The sequence below is a fragment of the Chrysemys picta genome, chromosome 2, assembly GCF_011386835.1.
Source record: "Chrysemys picta bellii isolate R12L10 chromosome 2, ASM1138683v2, whole genome shotgun sequence".
Classification (NCBI taxonomy): Eukaryota; Metazoa; Chordata; order Testudines; family Emydidae; genus Chrysemys; species Chrysemys picta.
In genome coordinates, this window is record NC_088792.1 from 15,964,969 (window position 1) to 15,991,327 (window position 26,359).

At 42.4% G+C, this 26,359-nt stretch overlaps 1 protein-coding gene across 2 annotated transcripts in view; it reads left to right on the plus strand.

The window, feature by feature from the left end:
• Positions 1 to 26,359, plus strand: part of LOC101950219 (sodium channel protein type 5 subunit alpha-like) — a 154,360-nt gene that overhangs the window by 83,748 nt on the left and 44,253 nt on the right. For both annotated transcript variants that reach the window (XM_065582693.1, XM_065582694.1), the window contains 8 exons: positions 5,032 to 5,095; positions 7,377 to 7,518; positions 8,456 to 8,653; positions 10,014 to 10,196; positions 12,513 to 12,639; positions 19,540 to 19,769; positions 20,381 to 20,575; positions 23,117 to 23,470. In XM_065582693.1, coding sequence (XP_065438765.1) covers positions 5,032 to 5,095; positions 7,377 to 7,518; positions 8,456 to 8,653; positions 10,014 to 10,196; positions 12,513 to 12,639; positions 19,540 to 19,769; positions 20,381 to 20,575; positions 23,117 to 23,470 — 1,493 coding nt within the window. The remainder of the gene's footprint in view (positions 1 to 5,031; positions 5,096 to 7,376; positions 7,519 to 8,455; positions 8,654 to 10,013; positions 10,197 to 12,512; positions 12,640 to 19,539; positions 19,770 to 20,380; positions 20,576 to 23,116; positions 23,471 to 26,359) is intronic.

Consider the following 26,359-nt stretch of genomic DNA (forward strand, 5'->3'; position numbering starts at 1 on the left):
GTGGTGATTGATTTGAGTGCATCTTGCTACAGGAAAGTATATGGTACTGAAGGACATTCAACTGTTAGGGGAGCTGGAATCTCCTTTACTTTCTGTTGGGCTAAATATTCAGTCCTCAGGATGGATGCCCAGTGTTTTCTCAGTACTGAGCTCCTCCGTAGAACTCACTGCTAGACTTCCATTAGAACCTATCATTCCACCTTCAGCAGCCCCTCCCTTAGAGGTGAAATGTTCATACTCATCCTGTGAGTCTCAGCACTGTGGGGAAGGATTCAATACTTATTCCCCAAGAATCCCTTCTTATGAATTTTATGAATTTGAGAGGGAATCCAGGACTTCATGTAGACCTAGACACCATAAAGTTTGAAGATGCACATATTCTGGTACCTTTTCCCATGGCCCCCAGTCCTTGTATGACTAATGTACCACCATGGCCATATTGGAACTATTGGGGTCCTTATCGTATAAGGCATAACTCCCATGCAGTAACCTCCAGGAAGATATCCTCCTTCCCTGTTCAGAGGCAAAACCCTATGATGCCTCAGATGACACCATTGGATCTTCAAACAACAGAGGAACTTTCTGAGGAGTAACAACCTCAGACTGAAGATCTACAAGTATCTGACTATTTTGTCCTTGTCTTCAAGTGAGGTAGTGATCCCCTTTATTTTATCTCATCTGAATTACTACAAGAGCTTCCAAGAACTGCTGAACCAGATAGCTGAGTCCTCCCAGATTCCATTAGCAGAGATGCAGGAGTCCCACAGAAATTGCTGGACATTCTCCATGCCACAGTGCCAAAGTTTGTGGCACTCCCCATTAAGGAGGTTTCATTGGACCATGCCAGAAATATTTGGCAAATGCTTTTGTGTTGATCACTTTCACCTCAAAGAAAGCTGACAAAAGATTTCAGATGCCATCTGTTGGAGCAAAATATCTTTTCACAAACCTAGTACTTGTCTCTTGGGTGATTGTGGCAGATAATGAGAAAAACAGACAATGCCAACCAAGAATGACTCCTAGTGAAAAGGAACCAAAATGGCTAGATTTCATTGGTCATAGTTACTCATCTGCCAGTTTAAAATTCAGAATTTCAAAGTATCAGAAATAGTTAGCATACACCTCTACCCCGCTATAACGCGACCAGATATAACATGGGTTCGCATATAGCGCGGTAGCAGTGGGGCTCCGGTGGCTCTTTAAAGGGTCCGGGGCTCTGGCTGCTGCAGGGAGCCCCGGGCCCTTTAAATCACCGCCGGAGCCCTGCTGCCGCTATCCCAGGGTTGCGGCAGTGGGGCTTAGCCGGCGATTTAAAGGGCCTGGGCTCCCCACAGCTGCCAGAGACTGGAGCTCTTTAAATCACCACCGGAGCCCTGCCGCTGCTACCCCAGGGCTGCAGCAGTGGGGCTTGCTGGCAATTTAAAGGGTCCAGGGCTCCGGCTGCTGCGGGGAGCCCTGGGCCCTTTAAATCACCGCTACAGCCCTGCCACCACTACCCTTATATAATGGCGTTTCACCTATAATGTGGTCGTGGCTCCCCACAACCACATTATATCAGGGTAGAGGTGTATTATGGTTTTCCCAACTACAACAAATATATGGATTATGTTTATAAGCTTCCAAAATAAAATAGGGAAGAGTTTAAATCCTTAGTTTTGCAGGATAACTGATTGCTAGAATGTCCTTATAGGCAGCTCTGGAAACTGTTAAGTCTGCTTCATCAACTAGGCAACATCAGTAGTTATGAAGTGGATGTCTTGGCTCCAAAGTTCAGGCATTCCAACAGAGGTTCAATTAACTGTGGAAGATCTTCCCTTTGTGGTTCAGATCTTTTCAACCCTAAAACCAATGACACTCTCCACATGTTGAAAGGTCCCCAAGCCACACTTTGCTCTCTTATAGTGTATCTGCAACCAAAAGAAAACCAAGGAGACCTCATAGCTATTCTAAACAGAGAACATCATATGCATTTTCTTTTCCCAGAGAAAAACAACTCCATAAAAAGAGGAAGTGTTTCCAAAGAGAAGAGTTTCTGCATCAGCCACCTCTCAATTCTACCCTGAACCTACAAACATCGTTTTGACAGGTTGGTCAAGATTCACACCACAACCATTTTAATAGATCTAGACCTTTCTTCCACTCCATTTGGGAACCATCTACACTTCTTCCCAAAATTATGGGACTCTCTAACAGACTGCAGGAGACTGAAGATTGTCTCAGTACATTAGTCCATACAGTCCCATTCTGCATTTGCCCCACACCCCCTTCTGATGCCTTTTCAGGGACCCCTTTCATGAGAGACTATTACAGCAGGAACTAGAAACACTTCTGTCTCTCAGAGCAATAGAAGGGGATCTACAGGAATGCAAGAAGAAAAGTTTCTGCTCTAGTTAGTACCTTATAGTAAAGAAGAAGGAGAGAATGGAATCCAATTTTGGATTTGAGAGGGCTCAACATTTTCATACACCATTTTAAATGCAAGCTGTCACATTAGTCTTCATAATTCCATCTCTAGATCCACAAGACTGGTTTACAGCTTGTGACCTTCAGGTTGCCTTCTTCCATATTTCCATTCATCTGGCACACAGAAAATGCTTAAATTTCCAGATGGGACAGTACAATACGCTACTGTATCAGCAGAGACCCTTTGATCTCTTTTTATAACCAAAGATGCAGTATTCACCAACGTCTTAACAGTAGTTGCTGCTCCTATAAGAAATCAGTGTTAAACATAGCCTGTCTTCCCCAAGACAAATTTCAAACCATGTATAGTCTTATTACTCAACTTCAAACAAATCTACAGATAATAGTAAGGACTTGTGTAAGTCTACTCAAACACCTGGTTTCCAGAAGTTCACTGTGCTGAATGCCAGAGTACACCTAGGCTGCATGCAGGGTTGGCTAAAATCAGTGTATGCGCCAAGTTGCGTCCTCAAGATGTTCTTTCCTCACTGAATTGGTGGAAAGATCTTGTGACAGATGCATCACTTCTGGGATGGGAATACATCTGGATCACATGGCAAGTGGACTCTTGAGAAGACTCTTTTACATATAAACTTATTGGAACTCAATGGTTTACAAGGCATGGAATTCTTACCTCTGATTAAGGATTGTCTACCCAAATTATGACCAACAACATGACTCATGTTTTATTAAAAGAGAGAGGTTGGGGGGAAGGAAGCATGATCATCCTGCCTTATGCCAAGAGGTGGTTTGATTATGGATTGATGCATTTGACACCAGATATCTCTAACAGCAGTTCACCTTCCAGGTCTGCTAACACTCTGGCAGACAATTTGAGCAGGCATTTCTCCTCAGATCATGACTGGACAAAGTTCCTTCGATTCCCAGGGTACTCGGAAAGATCAAGCAAGGCACTGCCAGTGTCATCTAGATAGCTCCCACCCGGCTGAGGTAGTTTTGGTACTTGGAGCTGGTACTATTACTGATCCTTTCTCTAAGACCTTTACTTCAAACAGCAGATGTGATATCCCAAGACAATAGGAACATCCATTGTCCATCTCATTGCATGGCTAATGGATGCGTGTCAGATATAGAAAGATCTTTTTTTTCCCAGATGTCCTGAACATTCTGATAAATAGTAGGAAAAATTCCACCAGAGAAATCTACACTCCTAAGCAGAAAAGATTTACAACAGGGTACATATAGTACCAGTTATGCCCTGTTAACACAAAGATACCTATCTTGGGCTATTTACTATCTCTAAGGAACTCTGGACTTTTGATTAGTTCTGATAAAGTACACGTGGCAGCCACCACTGCATATCACCCTCCTATTGAAGACAGTAAAGTCTCTTCCCACTCCTCTGTCTATATTCCTCAGAGACCTAAGGTTTTTCTACCAGTAAAGAAACCTCCCCTATCTTCCCAGAACCTTAGTGAATTGCTTGTAAGTTTGGTGGACCCTCCATTCCAACCCCAAGCAACATGTAGCGATTACATCAGCTTGTAGAATTGGGGAGATACAGGGACTCATGGCAGGTTTTCCCTACTGATAAGGTGTCTCTTAAGCCAGATCCCAAATTCCTTCCCAAGGTAGTTTTCAGAATTGCATTTAAATCAAATGATTCATCTATCTGTATTCTTCCAAAACCACATTCTAACCAGAGAGAGTCCAGATTACATACCCTGGATGTTAGCAGGTCCCTAGCCTTTTATTTGCAAAGGACAAAGTCCTTCAGAGCTTCCCCTAGACAGTTCATATCATTTCCTGACACAATGAAGGCCAACCAATTCCTGTCCAGAGATTATATCAATGGGTTTTGGGGTGAATTCGACTTTATTATGTTTTAGGTAGTTTATGCTGCTTGGGCACTGGCAGCCTCTTCTGCATCCTTGCAAAGTATCCCCATTTTGGATCTGTCCAGCAGCTACTTGGGGTTTAGTACATACTTTTATCAAGCATCCTTCCATAGTGGAAGCATCCATGTTGTTCACTTCTTTTGGAAGACGTGCTGAAGTCTCTGTTTAGGTAGACTCCGAATACCCACCTACTTATATCATATCACTGCTGGGAATTGCCAAAAAAGTATATATATAGGGAGAAACACTCAATGAAGAAAGAAGTTTTACTTGTACAGTAACTGGAGTTCTTCAAGATGTGTTGTCCATATAGATATTCTATGACCTGCCGTCCTTTCCCACTACTTCAGAATCCTATTACATGTGGATTCTGTGGTTGCAAAGGAACTGTCAGGTGGGCGTACACTGCCCTTGATGCCCTTCATACAGGATCACAAGGACATTCTGGGCACATGTGCAGACCTAATGGCCAAAAGACTCCAATCTCCAGTGCATGGGATGCATGCGAACCAAGAGTGGAAAAATACACACACACCCCTACCTACCTACCAGTTATTGTACAGGTAAGTAAACACATGTCAAATTTACCCTTTGTGTCTATGTGCCCTTGCCAATATTTATTTCACTGGATATTTATCATGTCATATTAATCTAGGAGGTACGTGTTAAAAAGTATTTTGAATGTATTATGCTTTCATTTTTCATGTAGAAAATGTTTTCAAGAAGAATGGCACCAAGGATCCCTTATTGTGTGGCAACAGCTCAGATGCTGGGTAAGTGCAGTTAACTTTTCTTGATTCTGAACTTTTTTCTTTGCTTCAGTACTTTTGGCTTAGCTCAACCCACCAGTGACTAATGTGAAGAGCAAATTTCAAGTTCCTAAAAATATAGAGATTTTTTTGTCTCTTGATAATGCAAGAAACTCCAGCCCCCTCACAAATTTCAACCCTGCAGGAAGGAGGCAGAGTCTCTCCCCTTTCACTCACCATAAGAGGAGGAGGAGAAGTGAGGATGCCAGGCAGAAGGGAAGAGCTTGTGGGGGATGTGGGCAGATGTAGGGGCAGAATTGATGGGGTACAGCAGATGTGGGGTTGTGGGGGCACACTGATCTAGGGTCTGGGTGTAGGCTGTAGGGCTGATCTGATGTTGGAGCTGGGGGACAGGCAGAATTGATGTGTCAATAAGATGTGGGAACTCTGAGGACAGGATTAATTTAATACACGCTTAGAAATGTAAATCTGGACGGGCCTCCATCCCTCCACGCTGAAGCGGTACCAAGTAAACCTTGATTATCCCTGACAGGTGTTTGTCCAGCCTAGTCTTAAAAACCATCAATGACGGGGATTCCACAGCCTCCCTTGGTGTAACCTATTCCAGTACTTTACTATCCTTATAGTTTGAATTTTTTTTCTAATATCTAACCTAAATCTCCCTTGCTGTATTACCCCCAAAATTAGACTCCAGGCACCCTTACAATGGCCTGCCTATATCAGTAACCCACTTGTCAATTTGTCTGTTTTGGTAGGTGGAACGGGGTGGCCCGCCCTAGAGGAATTGCCGGGGTTTTACTAAGGGTTTCTCTCTGACCCTTAGAGAACTCCCCAGGGTAGACTTACTCTGTTGACCCTTGGGAGGACACGGATGCAGCCTTCCGATTGAAGGATTGACACTCAGGCAGTAATTTTTCAAAAAACAAAATAATCTTAATTTAATATACCAATATTCCCTGATACAATAAACCTTAAAAGCATATTTCAAGAAACAAAATACAAATCCCATTAGCACATGTATGCATATCAAAGTACCCAATACTGCAATACAATACAGTTGGAAATAGCTTTTAAGTGGTTACATTCTACATGTGGTGATCAATCACATGTAGAATGCTGACAGCAAGTTCTTACCTAAAAAATTAAAATTGTATACATAGTAACAAACATACATATACAACATCCAACTTTATCATCTCTGGCATACACACTCATATGTCTTGGTTACTTAAACTATGGTCATCATGCTTACTTCTCTATAGTTTTTTTTCCCCCTCGAATCTGACTACAGTCCTTTTGCTCTGTCACAACTTCTTAGCTGTCACTGCTGCTGCAGCTCTCCATTCTTCGGTGATTTCAGCTCTCTTCTGATCTTCTTTCTTCCTCTTCTGTTTCTCCAGAATCCCCAGTCGACAACACTCAGACGTTTAGTAGGTTCTAGTCTCAAGATCAGGCCCAGTGTTGTTAGAATTACTGTTAAATTGGGAACCCCGATGTGTATAGTTGCAACACTTACACTTAGAAAAACCTTGTATTTGCAATAGTTTCATTAGCACAGTTAGCAAAATCACAAACACTCCATGGAGCAAGATAGATAGAGAGAATACAGAATGAGATCTGAGTATCCATAAATTCACACCATCCCTCGCAAAAGCACCTGAGGTGTTAGTCATCCTCATCATGATTGTCATCCTGTCATCTCTCAAGGCACGTAGGCTCGGAAACAGCTTTTATAATATGTTACTCTGATCCAACTCTGCCTATTGCATATGCAGTCAGCCTCTGACTAGTTCAGAATCTAAAGATAACCTTAGTTCACAGTGTAAAAGGCAGAAGGTAGGGATAGGTCCTCTAAACAGTTACTCCATCACCAATTCTCCCAATGATTTCAATCAGACTATGCACATGTGTAACTCTGCCGAATTGGGGCTGTGTTTAAGACAAGATCCACTAAAAGAAGCAGAGGAAATGTTAACTTAAAATGGGAAATAATACTATCTATATACAAAATAATATTTAACATATTTTTGTGTACGTGTGTTTTTGTATTTCTCTCTCTGCCCTTCCACTCTGTGGCCCTCTTTCCCAACAAAATATTGTAGGGGTGTGGAGGATATTTGCTTAGCATGGGTTAGTGTTTGCAGGTCTCACGGAAGAAGTGAGTCCTTATATCTCAGTTGTAGTATAACTGAGTGTATAATCTGAGTTTTCACAGGAACTGAAGCTATTTGCCTTTAAATTTGGACATTTTAAGTTTTCATCACTTTTTATTATTCATCTGTAGCTCCTGTCCAGATAAATATGTATGTCTCAAAGTTGGGGAAAATCCTGATTTTAACTACACAAGTTTTGATACATTTGGCTGGGCCTTTCTTTCCTTGTTCCGCCTGATGACACAAGATTACTGGGAGCGTCTCTATCAACAGGTATCAGATTTACTTAATTCAAATATTAAATAAAGCAGTAATGTAGTTGGATAAATGTATAAAGTATTTAAAGTAAAAAGAGAGGAAAAGAAGTCTTAAAATGAAATGACGGGCGCAAGTCACAGAATAAGTGACTTTACTATGCACATCCATATGATGGGAGTACTACAGCTAACTCAGAATACAAACCTTCTGCTTCTTTCAATAAAGAATTTTTACAAGGAAATTAAACATCATGAAAAACACTTAATAGCTTGTTATATGATGGGTCAATAAGTACAAAGCAGAAGATTTTACTAGCCTGGAGGAAAGATTCAAAACATGCTACATCTCTATCACCCAAAAGGGGGACCATAAGGTACTGTGAGCGGTAACATAATACAAAGCTTTGCACCTCTGAATCTGACTAAAACTCTTCCTATTTGATGGCTGTTTGGCAAGAGCATAGCCTCTCTGTACTGCGGTGTTTGCCAGACTTCCTGCAAGGGGACAACAAAATGCTTCCACAGCCCTTTAAACCAACCCTAATGCGCTGCAGTCCCAGGGACTGTAGTGCAGCAGAAGGGAATTGAGATGTCACCATGCACTGCTCCAGTAGCACAACAGAGCCTTCCCCTCAGATGTGCAGCTCCCTTTCTGTTCACCCAAACTGAGCTCTACTGGCCACTATCAGGAAGGTCATTAGGGCTCATTGAGGGCGGTATAGGAAGTGGGAAAGGAAGCCCAAATAGGCTGTGGGGTTTTAAAGGTTTTTTTAAAGCATTTATTCAGGAATATGGAAATGTGACCAAGGTTTTTAAAAATATCTTAAAATAATATTTACTACTTTCATATAGTGCTTTACATCTTCAATATGCTTTACGAGCATTAACTAATCTAATTACACTAGAAGTGTCATGTCATACTCCTTACTGTAGTGTGTACTTTGTGCTTACAGACTCTCAGAGCTTCTGGGAAGATCTACATACTCTTTTTTGTGCTGGTCATCTTTTTGGGCTCATTTTATCTGATCAACTTGATCCTGGCTGTAGTGACTATGGCATATGAAGAGCAGAACAAAGCTACTATTGCTGAAACTGAGGCAAAGGAAAGGAAGTTTCAGGAAGCCATGGAACTGTTGAAAAAAGAGCAAGAGGTCCATAAACTATTCCCTTGTTAATGTTTGGCACTCTCCATTTACAATATACACCTCTATCCCGATATAACGCTGTCCTCGGGAGCCAAAAAATCTTACCGCGTTATAGATGAAACCGCGTTATATCGAACTTGCTTTGATCCTCTGGAGCGCGCAGCCCCGCCCCCCCGGAGCGCTGCTTTACCGCGTTATATCCAAATTCATGTTATACTGGGTCGCATTATATCGGGGTAGAGGTATTTGTAGCAGAATGTATCAGTCCCTCCTTATCTTTGAGTGTGTATAAACAATGACACTGTGATCACTGATGAGAACAGGTGCCAGCTACTATCTTATTCAAAGTTATCAGAGTGCTTTCTAGGGCAAATAGAAACAATTCCTCACTCATAAATAGTATGTGTGAATAGTGAACATAAAAATGCAACATTAGTTCATGGTACTGTAAGCAAAATAGTATTGTAAAGGCTGACGGGTCTAAAATTCCACCAACCTATAGTTTTCATAAGGACACATGAATATTGTTGTTTTTTTATTCCATTGCTCAGCTGGCCCATTCTTGTGGGTAGGCTGGGTATTGAAACATACAATAATTCTATTCTTTCACTGCTTTAGAGTTTGATCCTAAGCCAATTGGAGACAATCAAAAGACTGCAATTGACTTCAATGGATCAGGCTCCTAGAGAGCAGGATTCTTGTATATTTGAAATATTGCTGAAAACGCAGATTGGAGTGATGACAGCAGACCACTGTGTGACTGCGATCCTGAAGATACCCAACAGAGAAGTATCAGAGGGGTAGCCGTGTTAATCTGGATCTGTAAAAGCAGCAAAGAGTCCTGTGGCACCTTATAGACTAACAGACATATTGGAGCATGAGCTTTCGTGGGTGAATACCCACTTCGTTGGATGCATGTATCCGACGAAGTGGGTATTCACCCATGAAAACAGAGAAGTTGTGATTTTCAGTGTTTAAGTCCTCATTTTGAGAAGTGGATAGATGTGCTAATACTCAAATTTTAAACTGATTCTGTACAATCTGTAATATGTACCCAGAAAAATGGGAGTTAAGTGGTATGAATGATCCAAAGTTTTATATTTTGCCTCTGACAGGGGGAGTATCTGTTTGCACACAAACACTGCATGTAACCAATTGCTCAATTCTCTATATGGAGTGGGAAATCCTTCCTAATACCTTCAGTGATCAGCTTGCACCAGAAACATGAAGTTAGTATTTTAACCATCTATATGAAATGATGATAATTGTTAACAAGAATTATAGAGCACAGCAGTACTTTTCCCTTACTGATATCCTAACTCTGTATCTAGAGTATCAACTATGTTTTTTGTTTGTTTACTTTTAGGCATTGGCTGCTAAAGGAAATGATACAAAGTCACTTTGCTCCTTTGAAATGTCACCTTTACCCTCCAAAGAAGTCAAAGATAGAAGCAAGAGGAGAAATAAAAATATGTCCTTAGGGAGAGAAGATTATGGGGAAGCTCAAAAGGTTCCCAAATCACAGTCCAGTAGCCGTCAACAAAACTTGGTAATTAATTATCTAAATCGAAAATCCTTATAGCTTTGTCAGTTTTAGAACAGAAATTGCTCAAAAGCACAAACACAATCCCATTAAGAAATAGAATGCTGTATTTATAGATATAAGCTAGCATCTGCTTCTTTGGTCTTTAAAACTAAATCTCTTTTCAGCTGAGAAAGAAGCAGATAACATTTCAATGCAAAAGGAAAACTTTTGAGAAAGTCATGTGTGAATGAAAACAGAGAAGATGTAATGAAAGTGAGGCATCAACATGCACTGAAGCATTTTGCTATAACAAATATTTTCATGAACATTTAAAATATATGTAGATTAAAAATATGTTAACATTCTGTGTAATACTGGGAAATTAAAAAAAATACATTGGAACTGGAATTTAATTAACATTCCATAACAGACTTTTGCACTGATGCAGCTGCACCACTGTAGCACGTCTGGTGAAGATGCTATATGCTGATGGGAGAGCGCTCTCCTGTCAGCATAATTAATCCACCTCCATGAGAGGCGGAAGCTATGTCGGCAGGAGAGCATCTCCCACTGACATAGTGCCGGTGTGGGAAGAGCTTAAATCGCTGTAACTTGCATCGCTCAGGGGGCTGTCTTCACACCCCAAGCGACGTAAGTTAGATTGACTTAAGCAGTAGTGTAGACCTGCCCTAAATTAAATCATTGTATGAGTAACTTTATTTAATGTTGGACTTACAAACCTTCCATGGTTGATTGAGGTACTAAAAATCTTTATCATTCTCAAGAAACATATTGCATGATGCATTTTTCCCTTTTTCGTTTTTTGGGACTTTTAGATTCTCCTTGCACTTACTTGTGGTCCCAGTGCAAACCAAATGAAATGCAGGCTCAGCCATGGAAGCATATTCAATTTCCAGTTAGCTGGCAGAGACATTGGCTCCAAAACTGATTTTGTTGATGATGAGATCTTCAGTGTTTTGGAAAATGAAATCCAATGCAGGTCACTATTGATGACACCTATGTTGATGACAACCAAGTATGCAAAGTTAAATGAGCCATAATTATGACTCTGCTACTCCAAATTAGAACTGGCAAAATTTCTAGTTTGTGTGAAATTAGAGATTTCAAAATTTGTTTAGATGTGGACCAAACCCAAATTTTTTGACATTTCCCATTAATTGGAAATTCTGTAAAATGTTTGTTTTGGAAATACCAACACTTGGTATTTCCAAAATGAGATATGTGCCCTGGGACTCTAGCAGCTGCTGACCGAAAATAACATGATTCATGTAAATTTCAGTCAGCAGCTGCCAGGGATCTCATGGTTCCTGGGAATCCCCACCATGTGAACTGCTCTGGCCAGGGACCCTAAGGCTTCTAGACTCCCAGGCCAGCTGTCTCCCCAGACTGTCTGACTCTCAGGGAAGCTGGCTCACCAGGTTGTCGGATTTGTGCAGCTTGTGAGCTAGTTGGTATGGGAGTCTAGAAGCCCTGGGGTCCCTGCCCCCAGGGCAGTCCACATGGTGAGGCTTCCCAAGAGCTGCAGAATGTGGAAGTCCCGCATCTCTGGCCCTGGGACAGTACACATAGTGGAGTTGCGCAGTGTAGATGGAGGAGGCACTGTTTGGGTAGAAAGGTACATACCTGGGTTCAGGCCGTATTTTACTCACCAGAAGCCTGGGGTCCCCAGAAGTCCACTAGACAATCTGGCAGGAACCAGCTAGTCTGGCAGGAACCAGCTAGTCTGTGGTTCATTGAGCCTGACATGTTTCAAACTTATTTCTTGAGGAGTAAAAACTTTCTAGGTCTGGTCTCTGCCCAGAGGTGATTTTTTTTTTAATATGAAAAATTTGAGAAAAAACAGAGCATCCATTTTTTGAGTATGAAAAAGCAACACTACAGATTAGTTCAGGATAGGAAAGGCAAAATATTGTAATCAAAGAGAAGTTTTAGATGGGCAGAATCTCATTAACCAATCTGAAGTTTGTTCAAAATACTGGAAGGCAAATACCCAGGGTGACCAGACAGCAAGTGTGAAAAATCGGTACGGGGGTGGGGGGCTAATTGGAGCCTATATAAGAAAAAGACCCAAAAATCATGACTTTTCCTATAAAATCGGGACATCTGGTCACCCTACATATACCCTGGGAACTGTCATGGCCACAAGGGAGTCAGGCCTTTATTTTTTAACCCGTTCTAAATGCTATTATTTCCTATAGAAGAGGCCCATTTATTTCACTGCATGTCATCATTCATATTAATGTCCATGGCTATCCCTGTCTAATTGTTTCCTCACTTTGTACTCTTTATGTTACTAACCGTGTTTACTTCTTTAAACAGACTCCTGTATGTGATGAAGTGAGCAAGAAGCATTTGCCTCATCATCTGTCAGTGGACTATTTTAATGAGCCACTACAAAGTCAAAGGACAACTGGGGCAGTCAGTACCATTACCTGTGTCCTGGAGGGTAAGTTATTTCTCATCATTTTTTAATTGAAACCTAAGCATATGTTGATATAAAAGATCAAAATCTTTAAAAAACAAACAAAAAACAGACCGGGGGGGGGGGGGGAATAGAGCCTTTGCAAATGCTTCAGTTAGGAAATGCCAGAATAAATGTTCTGTGCATCCTTAATTTGGCTCCCTTGTGAATATATATAGTATTATGATTTTATACCTGTCTTTCTAGAGGGGACCTATCTTTAAAAAGGATAACAAAGAAGAGCCAGGGGATTGTAGTCCCGTCAGCCTAACTTGGATACCTGGAAAGATATTGACACAAATTATTAAACATTTTGTAAGCACCTAGTGGATAATAAGGTTATAAGGAATAGCCAGCATGGATTTGTTAAGAATAAATCATCCCAAACCAGTCTAATTTCCTCCTTTGACGGGGTTACTGGCCTAGCGGATAGGGGAGAAGCAGAAGATGTGATATATCTTGATTTTTTAGTATGGTTTTTGGCACAGTCCCACATGACATTCTCATAAGCAAACTTGGGAAATGTGTACTAGATGAAATTACTATAAGGTGGGTGCAAAACTTGTTGAAAGATCATACTCAAAGGCTATGTCTACACTGCACATCACTGGTGGCAGTGTGTAGGGTATGTATAGCTACGCTCCACAGAGAAAAGCATGTTGCGATGTGAAAGGCTATGGCGGGAGAGGCAGTGGGGAAAAGCTGTGGCAGAGGGGAGCTGCCAGAGTCTTTCTCCGCTGTCTCCTCGCACCAGAGCTTTTTCCTGCTGCTGGAGCCTTTCCGTGCAGTTGGAAAAGACTCTGGTAGTGGGTAGGCCGCAGGACACTACACTGCTAAAAATAGCAGTGTAGCTGGAGGAGGCACTGTTTGGGTAGAAAGGTACATACCCGGGTACATACCTGGGTTCAGGCCGTATTTTACTCAAGGTATACTTATAAAGACTGCAATCTTTTGATGGGATATCTCCATTAATTTTTTTAATGGGAGGGGGAGGGATAGCTCAGTGGTTTGAGCATTGGCCTGCTAAACCCAGGGTTGTGAGTTCAATCCTTGTGGGGGCCACTTGGGGATCTTGGGCAAAATCAGTACTGGTCCTGCTAGTGAAGGCAGGGGGCTGGTCTCAATGACCTTTCAAGGTCTCTTCCAGTTCTAGGAGATGGGATATCTCCATTAATTATTATGGAATCTCCATCATTGGAAATTTTAAAGAGCAGGTTAGACAAACACCTGTCAGGGATGGTTTAGATAATACTTAGTCCTGCCATGAGTGTAGGGGCCTGGACTATACGATGTCTTGAGGTCCCTTCCAGTCCTATAATTCTATGATTTACTTTTAATACTTCCCAGAAGGGTATAGTAAATAATATTTTTAAAATAATTCCCCCCAAAATGGATGATGGAGCCAAAAATGTTCATACTTAGGAGCCCCTGGAAGTGGGAGAAGAGGGGATATAGGGCTTCAAACACCATATGGCCAGTTCAATTGACAAAAAGTGGTCAGGACAAAAGGAGGGGTGGTGCAAGTGTTACACTGTTGATTCATATTTAGCTTGTGATCCACTATGACCCCCAGATCCCTTTTTGCAGTACTCCTTCCTAGGCAATCATTTCCCATTTTGTATATGTGCAACTGGTTGTTCCTTCCTAAGTGGAGTAGTTTGCATTTGTCCTTATTGAATTTCATCTTATTTACTTCAGACCATTTCTCCAGTTTGTCCAGATCATTTGGAGTTTTAATCCTGTCCGCCAAAGCACTTGCAACCCCTCCCAGCTTGGTATCATCCACAAACTTGATAAGTGTACTCTTATCTAAATAATTAATGAAGATATTGAACAGAACTGGACCGAGAACTGATCCCTGCACTTGATATGCCCTTACAGCTTGACTGTTTACCACTGATAACTATTCTATGGGAACGGTTTTCCAACCAGTTATGCACCCACCTTATGGTGACTCCATCTAGGTTTTATTTCCCTAGTTTGTTTATGAGAAGAGCATGCGAGACAGTATCAAAAGCCTTACTAAGTCACAATATACCACATTTACTGCTTCCCCCATCCACAAGGCTTGTTACCCTGTCGAAGAATGTATACATATAGATTTCACATAGATTACCCTCCTCCAACACACATACATGCTCAGAAAAATGCTGTGTAGCAAGTCCAATAGTGCTCCATGTATGCTATTAATTACCCTGTATGTGTGGATTTATGTTAGCTCTGGAACGATGTTTTCAGTAATGCACATCTTGGTAGCACATTGTGTGATTATCATACATTCAGTAAGACAGTCAATTAACAGAAATCATATCCATAGCTATAACACGTACCTAATCTATACAGAGACAAATCTATTATCTGAACGTGATCCCATATGCCTGAACATCATGCAGTACATATCACAATGTCAGTATAATATCTGTATTACAACATATATTGCATTTAGTGCCAGGCCATCCTACAAAGTCTTTCAAGAAGCAGTCTTCCCACATTAGTACACCTCTTTCCCGATATAACACTGTCCTCGGGAGCCAAAAAAGCTTACCGCATTATAGGTGAAACTGCGTTATATCGAACTTGCTTTAATCCAATGGAGCACGCAGCCCCCCTGCCCGCCCCTCCCGGAGCGCTGCTTTACCACGTTATAGCCGAATTTGTGTTATATCGGGTCACGTTATATCGGGATAGAGGTGTATTTGCTGATGCCAGCCCATGTGCAAATTGGAAAAGAGTTCCTATTCTGCTTTTGGAGGGGAGGACACACTATATCTATGTATCTCCTGAAGTGTATGAGATTTGACTGTGGCCACTTCTCTTTTTAGAAAGACAATGTTCTTCTTTGAGTGATTGTTCATGTCCATTCCAAGCAGGTGTGTGCGCGCCGCGTGCACGCCAGCCGGAAGATTTTTACTATAGCAGCGTCCGTAGGGTCGGCTTCGGCGCTCCCTGGAGTGGCGCCGTCATGGCGCTGTATATAGGGGCCAGCTGACCCTCCACCCCCTCAGTTCCTTCTTACCGCCGGTGACGGCTAGCTGGAACTTCGCTTGCTCTTCAGCAATCGTGGCAGTGTTCCGTCGTTGTTGTAAATAGTTAGTTAGCTTGTTGTTTAGCGTTAGTTTAGTTAGATAGTAGTTGGGGGGGGGGTTTCCCCAAGTTTTCGTCACCCCGCTGGGGCATGCCCGGGTCCCCAGGGTTCAGACTCTGCAGGGACTGCGGGAAATTCATGCCGAAGAGTGACCCGCACTCTTCGTGCTTAAGATGCCTGGGGAGAGCCACCAAAGAGATAGATGCAGTATCTGCAGGGGTTTTCGCCCCAGGACTCTCAAAGATAGAGAGCAGAGACTTAAAGTCCTCCTAATGGAGGTGGCCCTGCGTCCACAATCAGATCCCGGGCCTACCGAGCTGGCACCCAGCACTTCATCCTCAGTGCGCAGTGCCCCGGCACTGGCGCTAAGTCGTGAAGCCAAGGCCCCCAAACCCCGGCACCGGAGAGAATCGGCGCCCAAGAAATCAGCCTCAATAAGACACCGTTCCCCATCGCCAGTGCCGGTTAAAAAGAAGAGGCCGGTGAGGGAACATTCCCCCCACCGGGACTCTAAGGGGCCGTCGCCATCCACGAGTGCTACGGGACAGTCTGCGCCGCAGACCCATTCAGCCATCCCGTTGACTCCCGCCCCGGAGAGGGTATGATCAAGTATGGACAGGCCAAGATCCCCGGATATTATGGAAGAACTGCGCCTCCCATCGACGCCGGAGGCATTCAAGGCCGCCTCAGACCTCTTGAGCCTCCCGGTGCTGGCGTTGCCGCACTGGTGCCGAGAACCTCTGGCTACCGTTCGACCCCAGTTTCAATCTAGGGGCAAACCGGCAATGCTCTCGCCGCGCTCCCCGCGCCGCGCCACTCTAGCGGCAAACAGCACCCTCTCCGCTCCGGTGGCACCGGTCCCCGGCAATAGTTGGTACCGTGCCTCCTATGTCCTCGTACTCAGAGACCTCGGAGGCGGACTCATACCACTCTAACAGATCGAGGAGCAAGCGATCATCCTCACGTACAAGTACCCAACCGTACCCGCCGCAGTGGCAGCAGCAGTGGCAACCGCCCCCCCAGTGGCCGTTCTGGACACCATGGGCCTACCACCAGTCAGTGGGTCAGGCGTATGGACCCCGCTCACGAGCCGCATCTGTCTCTTCGACGTTGGCGGCCCCGCCGCTAATGCCGCCACCACCACCGGCACCGCCGTCTGACAGGAGTGTGCCACAAAGGGACACAGCACCGCCTAGCCAGACAACAGCACCGACGGGGACCTTGCTCCCAACGCCGCAGGCACTGTCCAGCACGCCTTGTCTCTCGGTGTCGACCCCGGTACCGGCCGTGGTGCCACATCCTGAGTCCGCACCGGCCGCGCAACCTGAGTACCGTGTGCCGCAGGTCCTTGTAGAGGGAGAGGGGGTAGATGAAGGCCCTCTTCAGGGGATCTCTTCCTTCTCATCTCCGGATGAGGCAGTTGTGGGAACTTCAGCGGCACCGGCCCTAGAGGACAATAGGATCCTCCAACAGCTGCTTACTCGAGCAGCCCAGAGCCTCTCGATCCAGACTGAGAAGATTGAGGTGGATACAGATCTGGTGGTGGACATCCTGACCCCGTCTGGCCCATCCAGGATAGCCCTACCTCTCATAAAGATCATTACTGACACAACCCACACCTTGTGGCAAACTCCAGCCTCAGTGGCCCCTACGGCTAAAAGGACTGAGAGGCGATATTTTGTTCCATCCAAGGGCTATGAACATCTTTATACACACCCTCCCCCGGACTCCCTAGTGGTAGATGCAGCCAACAAGAGGGAGCGCCAGTGGTTCCAGGGAGCTACCTCCAAAAATAGAGATGCCAAAAAGTTGGACCTGTTCAGGCGCAAGGTATATTCGACGGGGGATCTGCAGTTGCGCACTGCCAATCCGCAAGCCATAGTGAGCCGGTATGGACACAACACATGCTCGGCTTTGTCTAGGTTCGCGGACCTCCTTCCACAGGAGTCGCGAACCAAGTTTTCAGCCCTGGTTGAAGAAGGAAGATTGATTACCCGGGCTTCCCTCCAGGCGGCCTCACGCACATTGGCGACTGGTCTGGTCATGAGGCGTGGAGCCTGGCTTCAAGTTTCTGGCCTCCCACATGAGGTCCAACAAACGATCCAAGACCTCCCCTTCGAAGGACCCATGCTCTTCTCGGAGAAGACGGATAAGAGGCTTCATAGCCTAAAGGATTCACGGACCACGCTCCGTTCATTAGGCCTACACACCCCGGTCACCCAGCATAGGCAGTTCAGGCCACCACAGGCCCCACGGCCATACCAGCCTCAAAATCGAGGGGATGCCTTGCGCAGAAGGGCAAGGACGGGCAGAAGGAGGCAACAACAGCAGCCCTTCGGCCAGTCATCTGCCCAACCAAGGCCTACACAGGGGCCTAGACCACCATTTTGATGGCTTGGTGGAGGACGACCTCCCAGTCAGAACCCTGGATCCATCCAACCTTACCTTCTCGTCATGTCGGTCCCCCTTCTATCATGCGTGGACCCGAATCACATCGGACACTTGGGTGCTTCGCACGGTAGAGAGGAGATATTCTATCCAGTTCTCCTCCCTCCCGCCCCACCAGCCCCCCTCCCCGTCCCTCTTCAGGGACCCCTCTCAGGAGCTATGGGGCAGGGGCTTCTATTCTCGCTATTTCCTAATACCAAAAGCGAAAGGGGGGCCTCAGACCTATTCTGGACTTGCAGCATCTCAACAAGTTTGTAAAGAAGCTCAAGTTCCGCATGGTCTCCCTGTCCTCCATCATTCCTTCCATGGATCCAGGAGACTGGTATGCTGCCCTCGACTTAAAGGACGCATACTTTCACATTGCGATAATCCCTCAGCACAGGCGTTACCTCAGGATTGTCGTGGGCAATGCTCATCTACAATTTATGGTTCTGCCCTTTGGTCTGTCAACAGCCCCAAGGGTCTTCACGAAGTGCATGGCAGTCGTGGAAGCCTTCCTGCACAGGCAGAGGATTCAGGTGTTTCCCTACCTGGACGATTGGCTCATCAAGGGCAGGACCAAGGCGCAGGTGAACGAGCCCCTCATGGTATGGCTGATGTGATTAGGTCCTATGATGAGACCTAATCACATCAGCCATACCATGAGGGGCTCGTTCACCTGCACATTTACCAATGTGATATATGCCATCATGTGCCAGCAATGCCCCTCTGCCATGTACATTGGCCAAACCGGACAGTCTCTACGCAAAAGAATTAATGGACACAAATCTGACATCAGGAATCATAATACTCAAAAACCAGTGGGAGAACACTTTAACCTGTCTGGTCATTCAATGTCAGACCTGCAGGTGGCTATCTTACAACAGAAAAACTTCAAAAACAGACTCCAACGAGAGACTGCTGAGCTGGAATTGATATGCAAACTAGACACAATCAACTCAGGATTGAATAAGGACTGGGAATGGCTGAGCCATTACAAACATTGAATCTATCTCCCCTTGTAAGTATTCTCACACTTCTTATCAAACTGTCTGTACTGGGCTATCTTGATTATCACTTCAAAAGTTTTTTTTCCTCTTACTTAATTGGCCTCTCAGAGTTGATAAGACAACTCCCACCTGTTTATGCTCTCTGTATGTGTGTATATATATCTCCTCAATATTTATTCCATTCTATATGCATCCGAAGAAGTGGGCTGTAGTCCACGAAAGCTTATGCTCTAATAAATTTGTTAGTCTCTAAGGTGCCACAAGTACTCCTGCTCTTTTTGCTGATACAGACTAACACGGCTGCTACTCTGAAACTAATTACCTGGTTATTGCTTTGTTTTCTTTGTCGTTTGTAACTTGAAGAATCGCAACAGAAATGCCCTCCCTGCTTGAAGAACTTTGCCCTAAAATATCTTATTTGGGACTGTTGTCCTCTGTGGTTGAGAATCAAGAAAAAGGTGACAATTTTAGTAATGGATCCATTTACTGACCTCACTATCACTCTTTGCATCGTGATGAATACTATCTTCATGGCACTGGAGCACTATAAGATGACAAGAAGTTTAAAATTCATGCTTGATGTAGGCAACAAGGTAAGTGAATTCTGACATTCACTATCAAGAATGAATTTATGTATATTTCTACCCAGGATAAAAAGAATGGTAGTAAGAAAGATTCATTTATTCATTCTTTGTCTGTTAATTTCCGGGATATGGGATTCTCAAATTGACAAGTTTCAGAGTAACAGCCGTGTTAGTCTGTATCCGCAAAAAGAAGAACAGGAGTACTTGTGGCACCTTAGAGACTAACAAATTTATTAGAGCATAAGCTTTCGTGGACTACAGCCCACTTCTTCGGATGCGTAGCATAGCATCCGAAGAAGTGGGCTGTAGTCCACGAAAGCTTATGCTCTAATAAATTTGTTAGTCTCTAAGGTGCCACAAGTACTCCTGTTCTTCTTTTTGCGGATTCTCAAATGTTACTCTTGTTTCGCAGTTGTTCTAAACATCCTTTAAAATAAGAGCAGACAAGGCTAGGATTTTTGTTGACAATCCGTTATGATATACATGATACAAGTAGGGTTTGCTGTTCACTTTACTGATGTACCTATGTCTATACTACTATATTTGTGGGAGGGTGGTCTAGAGAGATGTGCTCACAGAACCATTTAGGCAAACATGACTTACTGTTTCTTTTGTCACAGGTCTTTACTGGAATTTTTACTGCAGAAGTGATCTTGAAAATCATTGCTCTAGATCCCTACTACTATTTTCAGCAGCGCTGGAATATTTTTGACAGCATAATTGTCACCATAAGCTTAATTGACCTGAATGTATACACCAAAGCTAAAGAAAGAAAAGAACGGGGAAACCTGTTAGTTTTACGTTCCTTCAAACTGGTAATGGCTCATATATATTCAGTCTCATAAAACTTTTTGCATGAATACCATAGAGAGGATTTCAGTTCCCCCATTCAGTGCAATTTCTGCACCCTCATATTAGGAACTGGAAACTCATTTTGTCTAATTTCAAACCCATTTAAAAGTTTGACAAACATATATAGCATTTGTATTTCACTGTGAGATGATTTTAAAACATGGACTGAAAGGAGTAAAAGAAAAATCCAATGTTAAAATGTAGTTAATGTTGGAGCAGAGAATGAAAAACAAATTCAGAGAAACTGAGAAAGAAGAAATGGAGGAGAAAAAATGTAATAAAGACATATTTATACTGTATAATCACCATACACTTGTGCTATCCTGGATTTTAGGGAAGTGGTTGGTTTATCTATTCATACACTATATCACAGTCTTCTTTTTAGTTAGAAACACTTTCTAAAAAAACAAATAAAACAACCTTGGGGAAAATGTGTTTTTTTTTAATTTAATGTGAAAATGGTTTGCAAACTCATTTTTTTTTTTTTTTTTGGTAAATCCTACAAACCCCTGAAATAGTATTTCAGGTTCGTGAAATCTTCAAAATGCATATTTCGCCATCCTTACCTCATTTCAGTTTGGAATGGAAAGTTGTTGTTCTTCGTATTAACTATTGCAACAGCAACTGCTATATCATCTCCAGCAACAATATTTAGTATTGTCAACTAGTTCCTTCTCCTGTGATGTACTTTTGCAAGTTGTTCTTCTGCCTGTCCGAGACCATCACAGCAGGCAGCTTCTGAGGAGAAAATGTTGTCAAAATTAAAGGAATGGCTGAAAAGAAAAGCAAATCATGTGACAAATTCTACATAACTTTTGAAAAGATAGGCATCTGACCCTGAGAGAGAGAAATCTGTGAGCCTTTCAAATAAATCAGTCTCAGGCTAAGATTATTATTTTATAGTGCCCACATGAAAGAATAAGGATATTTTTCAACACTCAAGCATGTAACTTTACACACATCAAGAGACTTGAAGTTACTCTTGTGTGTAACTATTCACAGGTTTGGGGCCTATGTGATGGATTGGATGGACAAAGGAGGATATAACATGCATTCTCATTTAAATGTTTTTGGGATGTCTCCTAAACACCAATTTAGGACAGGCATCCCTGTTCCAGAAAGCACTTGAGCATGTGTTTAACTGACAAACACATACTTAAGTGCTTTCTTGAATAGGGATGGATTTAAGTGTCAGCTCACGTGTTTTCCTGAATTGGGATTTTAGCTGGTATTTGTGATTTGTTTGAAGGTATCTCACTTTCTCCCAGTGCACAAACAGAGATGTATTGTGTCTATATGTAAACTATATAGGCACGCATTTTCCCATTTACTTATTTCCCCCTTTGCTCTACCAGTCTACTAAATGAAATTAAATTAAAAATTTTAAAATAAAAAATTACTGTTGCCACTTTGTCAGTCATAGTCGTTACTGGTTCCTCTTTGTGGTAATTTTTTTCTTTTTGATTAATTAGGATTTCTGAGAAAGTTCCCATAAGAATTTTATTCTTCAAGATTGGAGATCTATCATAACATTTCTCTTTGAAGAAAATTACTTACCTTTTCTTATTTTCTGAATGCATTGTACTGTGGTTATAATAGATCCTCATTCACCAGCTCAGAGTTATAAGATGTTATTGTTTTTACGATTTTATTTTCAAAATGGCAAGGAACTGACTCTTTAAAAGATTACAGGCTGTGGAACCTGACATTTGCCAAAGGCAGAGATCCCAAGAGTCATGAGATGTTATAACTTCTATAAATACAAAGAACAAGAATTACAGATAAGTAGTTACCTTTCTGCATCAGCACGTAGACCCTGATCGAGCAAAGTCCTTTAAGCACATGCTTAATTTTAAGCATGTAAGAAGAGCCATTGAAGTCACATGCTTAAAATTAAGCATGTACTTTATGTGGTTTGCTTGTTTAGTGTCTGTGATACTGTGGTGATGGATGCTATACAAACTTAAAATAGATCATTGGCCTGATTTACAGAGGTGCTGAACAGCTATGATTCCTATTTAAGTCAATGGGAATTGTGGGTGCTCAGCACCTCTAAAATTCAGGACATTTGCATGTAAATACTTGGTTATTGAAAATGGAAATAAAGTACAGATTATGATAAACAGGAATTTAAGTTCTGATTCTAGAAGATGTGAAAATGCAGGAAGAAGGAAATGCAACAACTTGCTTGCCTGAGAAACTCACAATGGAAGGTGGTAATAAATTGCTACTGGTGGCATGGTAAACATTTATGTTATGGAATTGTGCAAAGACCACAACCAGGATTGTGGCATCATTGTGCTAAAAGACACAGAGATATAACATATATACAAATCAGTAGTCTGTATTACATTGATCATATACTGACTTAAAATACCCTCCATTTCATTGTGTTTGAGTAGTTTGAAATGTCTGCATAATGTTTTTAACCATTTTTAAACAGTGCAAAATGAAGACTATCTAATCTTCTGTTGTCTAATGCTATGTTTTTTGTTTATACACAGCTGAGGGTCTTCAAACTGGCAAAGTCCTGGACAACTTTGAATACACTTATTAAAATCATTGGTAACTCAGTGAGTGCCATGGGTAACCTTACCCTGGTTCTGGCAATCATAGTCTTTATTTTTGCTGTACTAGGAACACAACTTTTTGGTAAAAGCTACAAAGAACATTGCTGTAAAATAAGTGACGATTGCAAGCCACGTTGGCATATGATGGATTTTTTCCACTCATTCCTTATTATATTCCGAATTCTGTGTGGAGAATGGCTTGAAACCATGTGGGATTGTATGGTGGTAGCTGGGCAACCGTTATGCCTTATTGTCTTCTTGCTGACCATGGTGATAGGAAACCTAGTGGTGAGTTTCCAGATATGTTTCTATTTTTATTGCCTGTACAGTATACAATATACTGACTTATAGAGATAAGATAGGTGAGGTAATGTTTTTTATTGGACCAACTTCTGTTGGGGAGAGAGACAAGCTTTGGATCGTATAGAGAGCTCTTCCTCAGGTCTGGATTTAGCAGACCTGAAGAAGAGCTCTGTGAAAATTCAAAAGCTTGTCTCTCTCACCAACAGAAGTTGGTCCAGTAAAAGATATTATCTCACCCACCTTATCACTCTAATATCCTGGGACCAACATGGCTACAAAACTCTGCATAATCTACTGACTTGACTTTCTATGAATGGTAGGTTTCTAAGAGATGGTGGTAAAGGGGCCACCCCATGTCAATTGTGCTCTAGTAAATCCCCTGTTTGTCTTTCACCTGTGGAACTTGTGTTCATATTTAAAGTAAGACACTTTTTCAATATTGCATCACTGAACCTTTTCAAGACCAATATTCATTCCAATGAGGAACAATTTTCTAACAGAAAAAAATTACTAGCAACAATTTTCTTTTTCATCTCAAGACTTTGGTGGAAATAATCACTAAGGACTGAATGCTCAAAAGGAGTTAGGCTCCAAATGTCTACTTAGGCTCCTAACTTCTATTGAAATCTATTGAAATTGAAGTTATTGATTAATAGTTACCATTGATTTCAATAGGAGTTAGATGCCTAAATAGAAAGTAGGGACCTAACTCCTTTTGAGAATGCAGCCCTGTGTTTGCATATCACAACCTGTTTTTTGTTTAAGAATTTGTTTCTTTACTGAGTTCTTTGCAGGCAATCCCTGGGCCCATACATGAACCCACTGAAATCAGGATTCTGCCAGAACATAGCTCAATGCAGGGTCATAGTTCAGTTCTCTTTAGATGCAAGACATCGGATCAGCTTCTCCTCTTTCTTATAGTAGGCTAAATCAGAAGTAAATACACTAAAATCAGTGTTATTGCGCTACTGTAAAAGTAGAGTTGCTGAGAGAAAACTAACTCTCAGAATTACTTTTGTCGGCTTTCTGCGAATCAGTGGAATCTCTTGTTTGTTGGTTTGTTTGTTTAAACAAATATTAAGATGTGAACATTGTATTTTGTGTGGGAATAATAAAAACCTTAATCTGGAAGTGAGTTTGAAAGTACATATCAGTAACTTAAGAGCCCCAAACATTATAAGGATGTTTTAATTTATCCCCCAAACAAGCATTACAAACCCAGGATATTCAGAGATAATGAAAAACATCAGCCTAGCATGTTTACATGATATCCTCCCACATTTGCAAGCATAGTGCAAAATTAAATATATAAAAAAGACTCATAAGGGGATACAAAACCTGATTCTTCTTTTGCTTACATCAATGTCAGGAGTTACTCCATTGGAGGAAGGGCGAGGAGGATCATGACCAAAGATTCTCATTTTACGTTTTAAAATAGTAGATTGGAGCTGGCAGTGATCTCTTTTAAAGAGAAGCTTAATGCAATAAAGCCAGAAACGCACTGGAGACTGGAAATGAGAAAAGGGAAGGGGGAAGTGGACACGGTAATTTGGGTTCCACCAGTGGAATCTGGGTTGTGGAAGTCTCTCTGGTGGAAGTCTGCTTGGAAGATGCGAGGCTCATGGCTGACCCGCACAGCTCTAAATGTGGGCAGGAGAGAATCAGGATGGGTGACAGACATGTTAATCAGTGCATCTGCTTCCTACAGAGCTCCTAGGGAGTCCTGGATGGAACTTAAAGCTGTCAGAAATCTTTTGTGGCAGCAGGGTGAGGGGATGTATGATACCCACCTGGGGATGACTGTCTCTCTGAAAGCAAAGCATCATAAATAATCAGGGGGCTCTGTTCAGCTAAAGAATGTCCAGCAGGGGACTTGATAATCAGCTGCCAGCACCCGAAGGGTTTAAACACCAAGGAAGGGGTAGAAGTATTTAGTGTGGGTTTTGGACCCGTAGCAGCTCCACTCAGGTCTGGTGGTGTTTCACCTAAGAAAACCATCGTGAGACTAAAATCAGGCCCTCACTATTCTTTACTATGCTGAATCTGTGCTATTAGCCTAATACAGGGGGTGATAGTTCTACTGTACAAATTATCTCCAGCTTCCTTTTGCCAATTCTGGCCAGCTAAAGGAACAGTGCCCCCATAATTATGTATATCAGTAACTTTTGTAATTGTCTCCCCCTCAAGGAATTGATGGAATGTTGTGATACACGAACTTTTTTTTCTTTTACACCACTTGGAAGTGCTCCTAGGAGACTGTGACTCTGAGGCAAACATTAAAGGTTCTTCAGTTGCAAGGCCTCATAAGCTGCAGAACCTGGTGGGTCCCAATATGCACTTGGTGAATTGCCTCCAAATGCCATACTCTTCCCAGTTCCCTCAGACACACTGTCTCCCAGACGCTCTTCTCACCAACATCTTTCCAGCTGCCATAAAATCTTCCCTACTTCAATTGACTTGATTTCTCAACTCATCCATCACAGCTGATACTACTAGAGTTTATTCCCAGACAAAAAATGTTAAGCAGGAGGGTGCATAACAGTGATTTAAAGGTAATAAACACTGTAAGAATGTTGCAATCATCCCCAAAACAAACTTTATAAATAGAATGTTCAGAATTCAGGATATACTTAAAGGAAATCTAAACATATTAAGAGATGGAAATGCACAGTTAATGCACCCAAACAACCTAACTCTTTCCTATAGTGATGCCAGGCAATAACCATAAAAATCATTGATGCATTTTAATGCTTGTTGTTCCAGATTAGCTTAAAGTGATTTTAAAAGACGTGTTAGATTTGTTTAATCTTTTTCCCCCCCTCCACGTATCACTATAGGGTCAAGGAAGGCTCTTTGTGTGCTGTACCTGGGCGT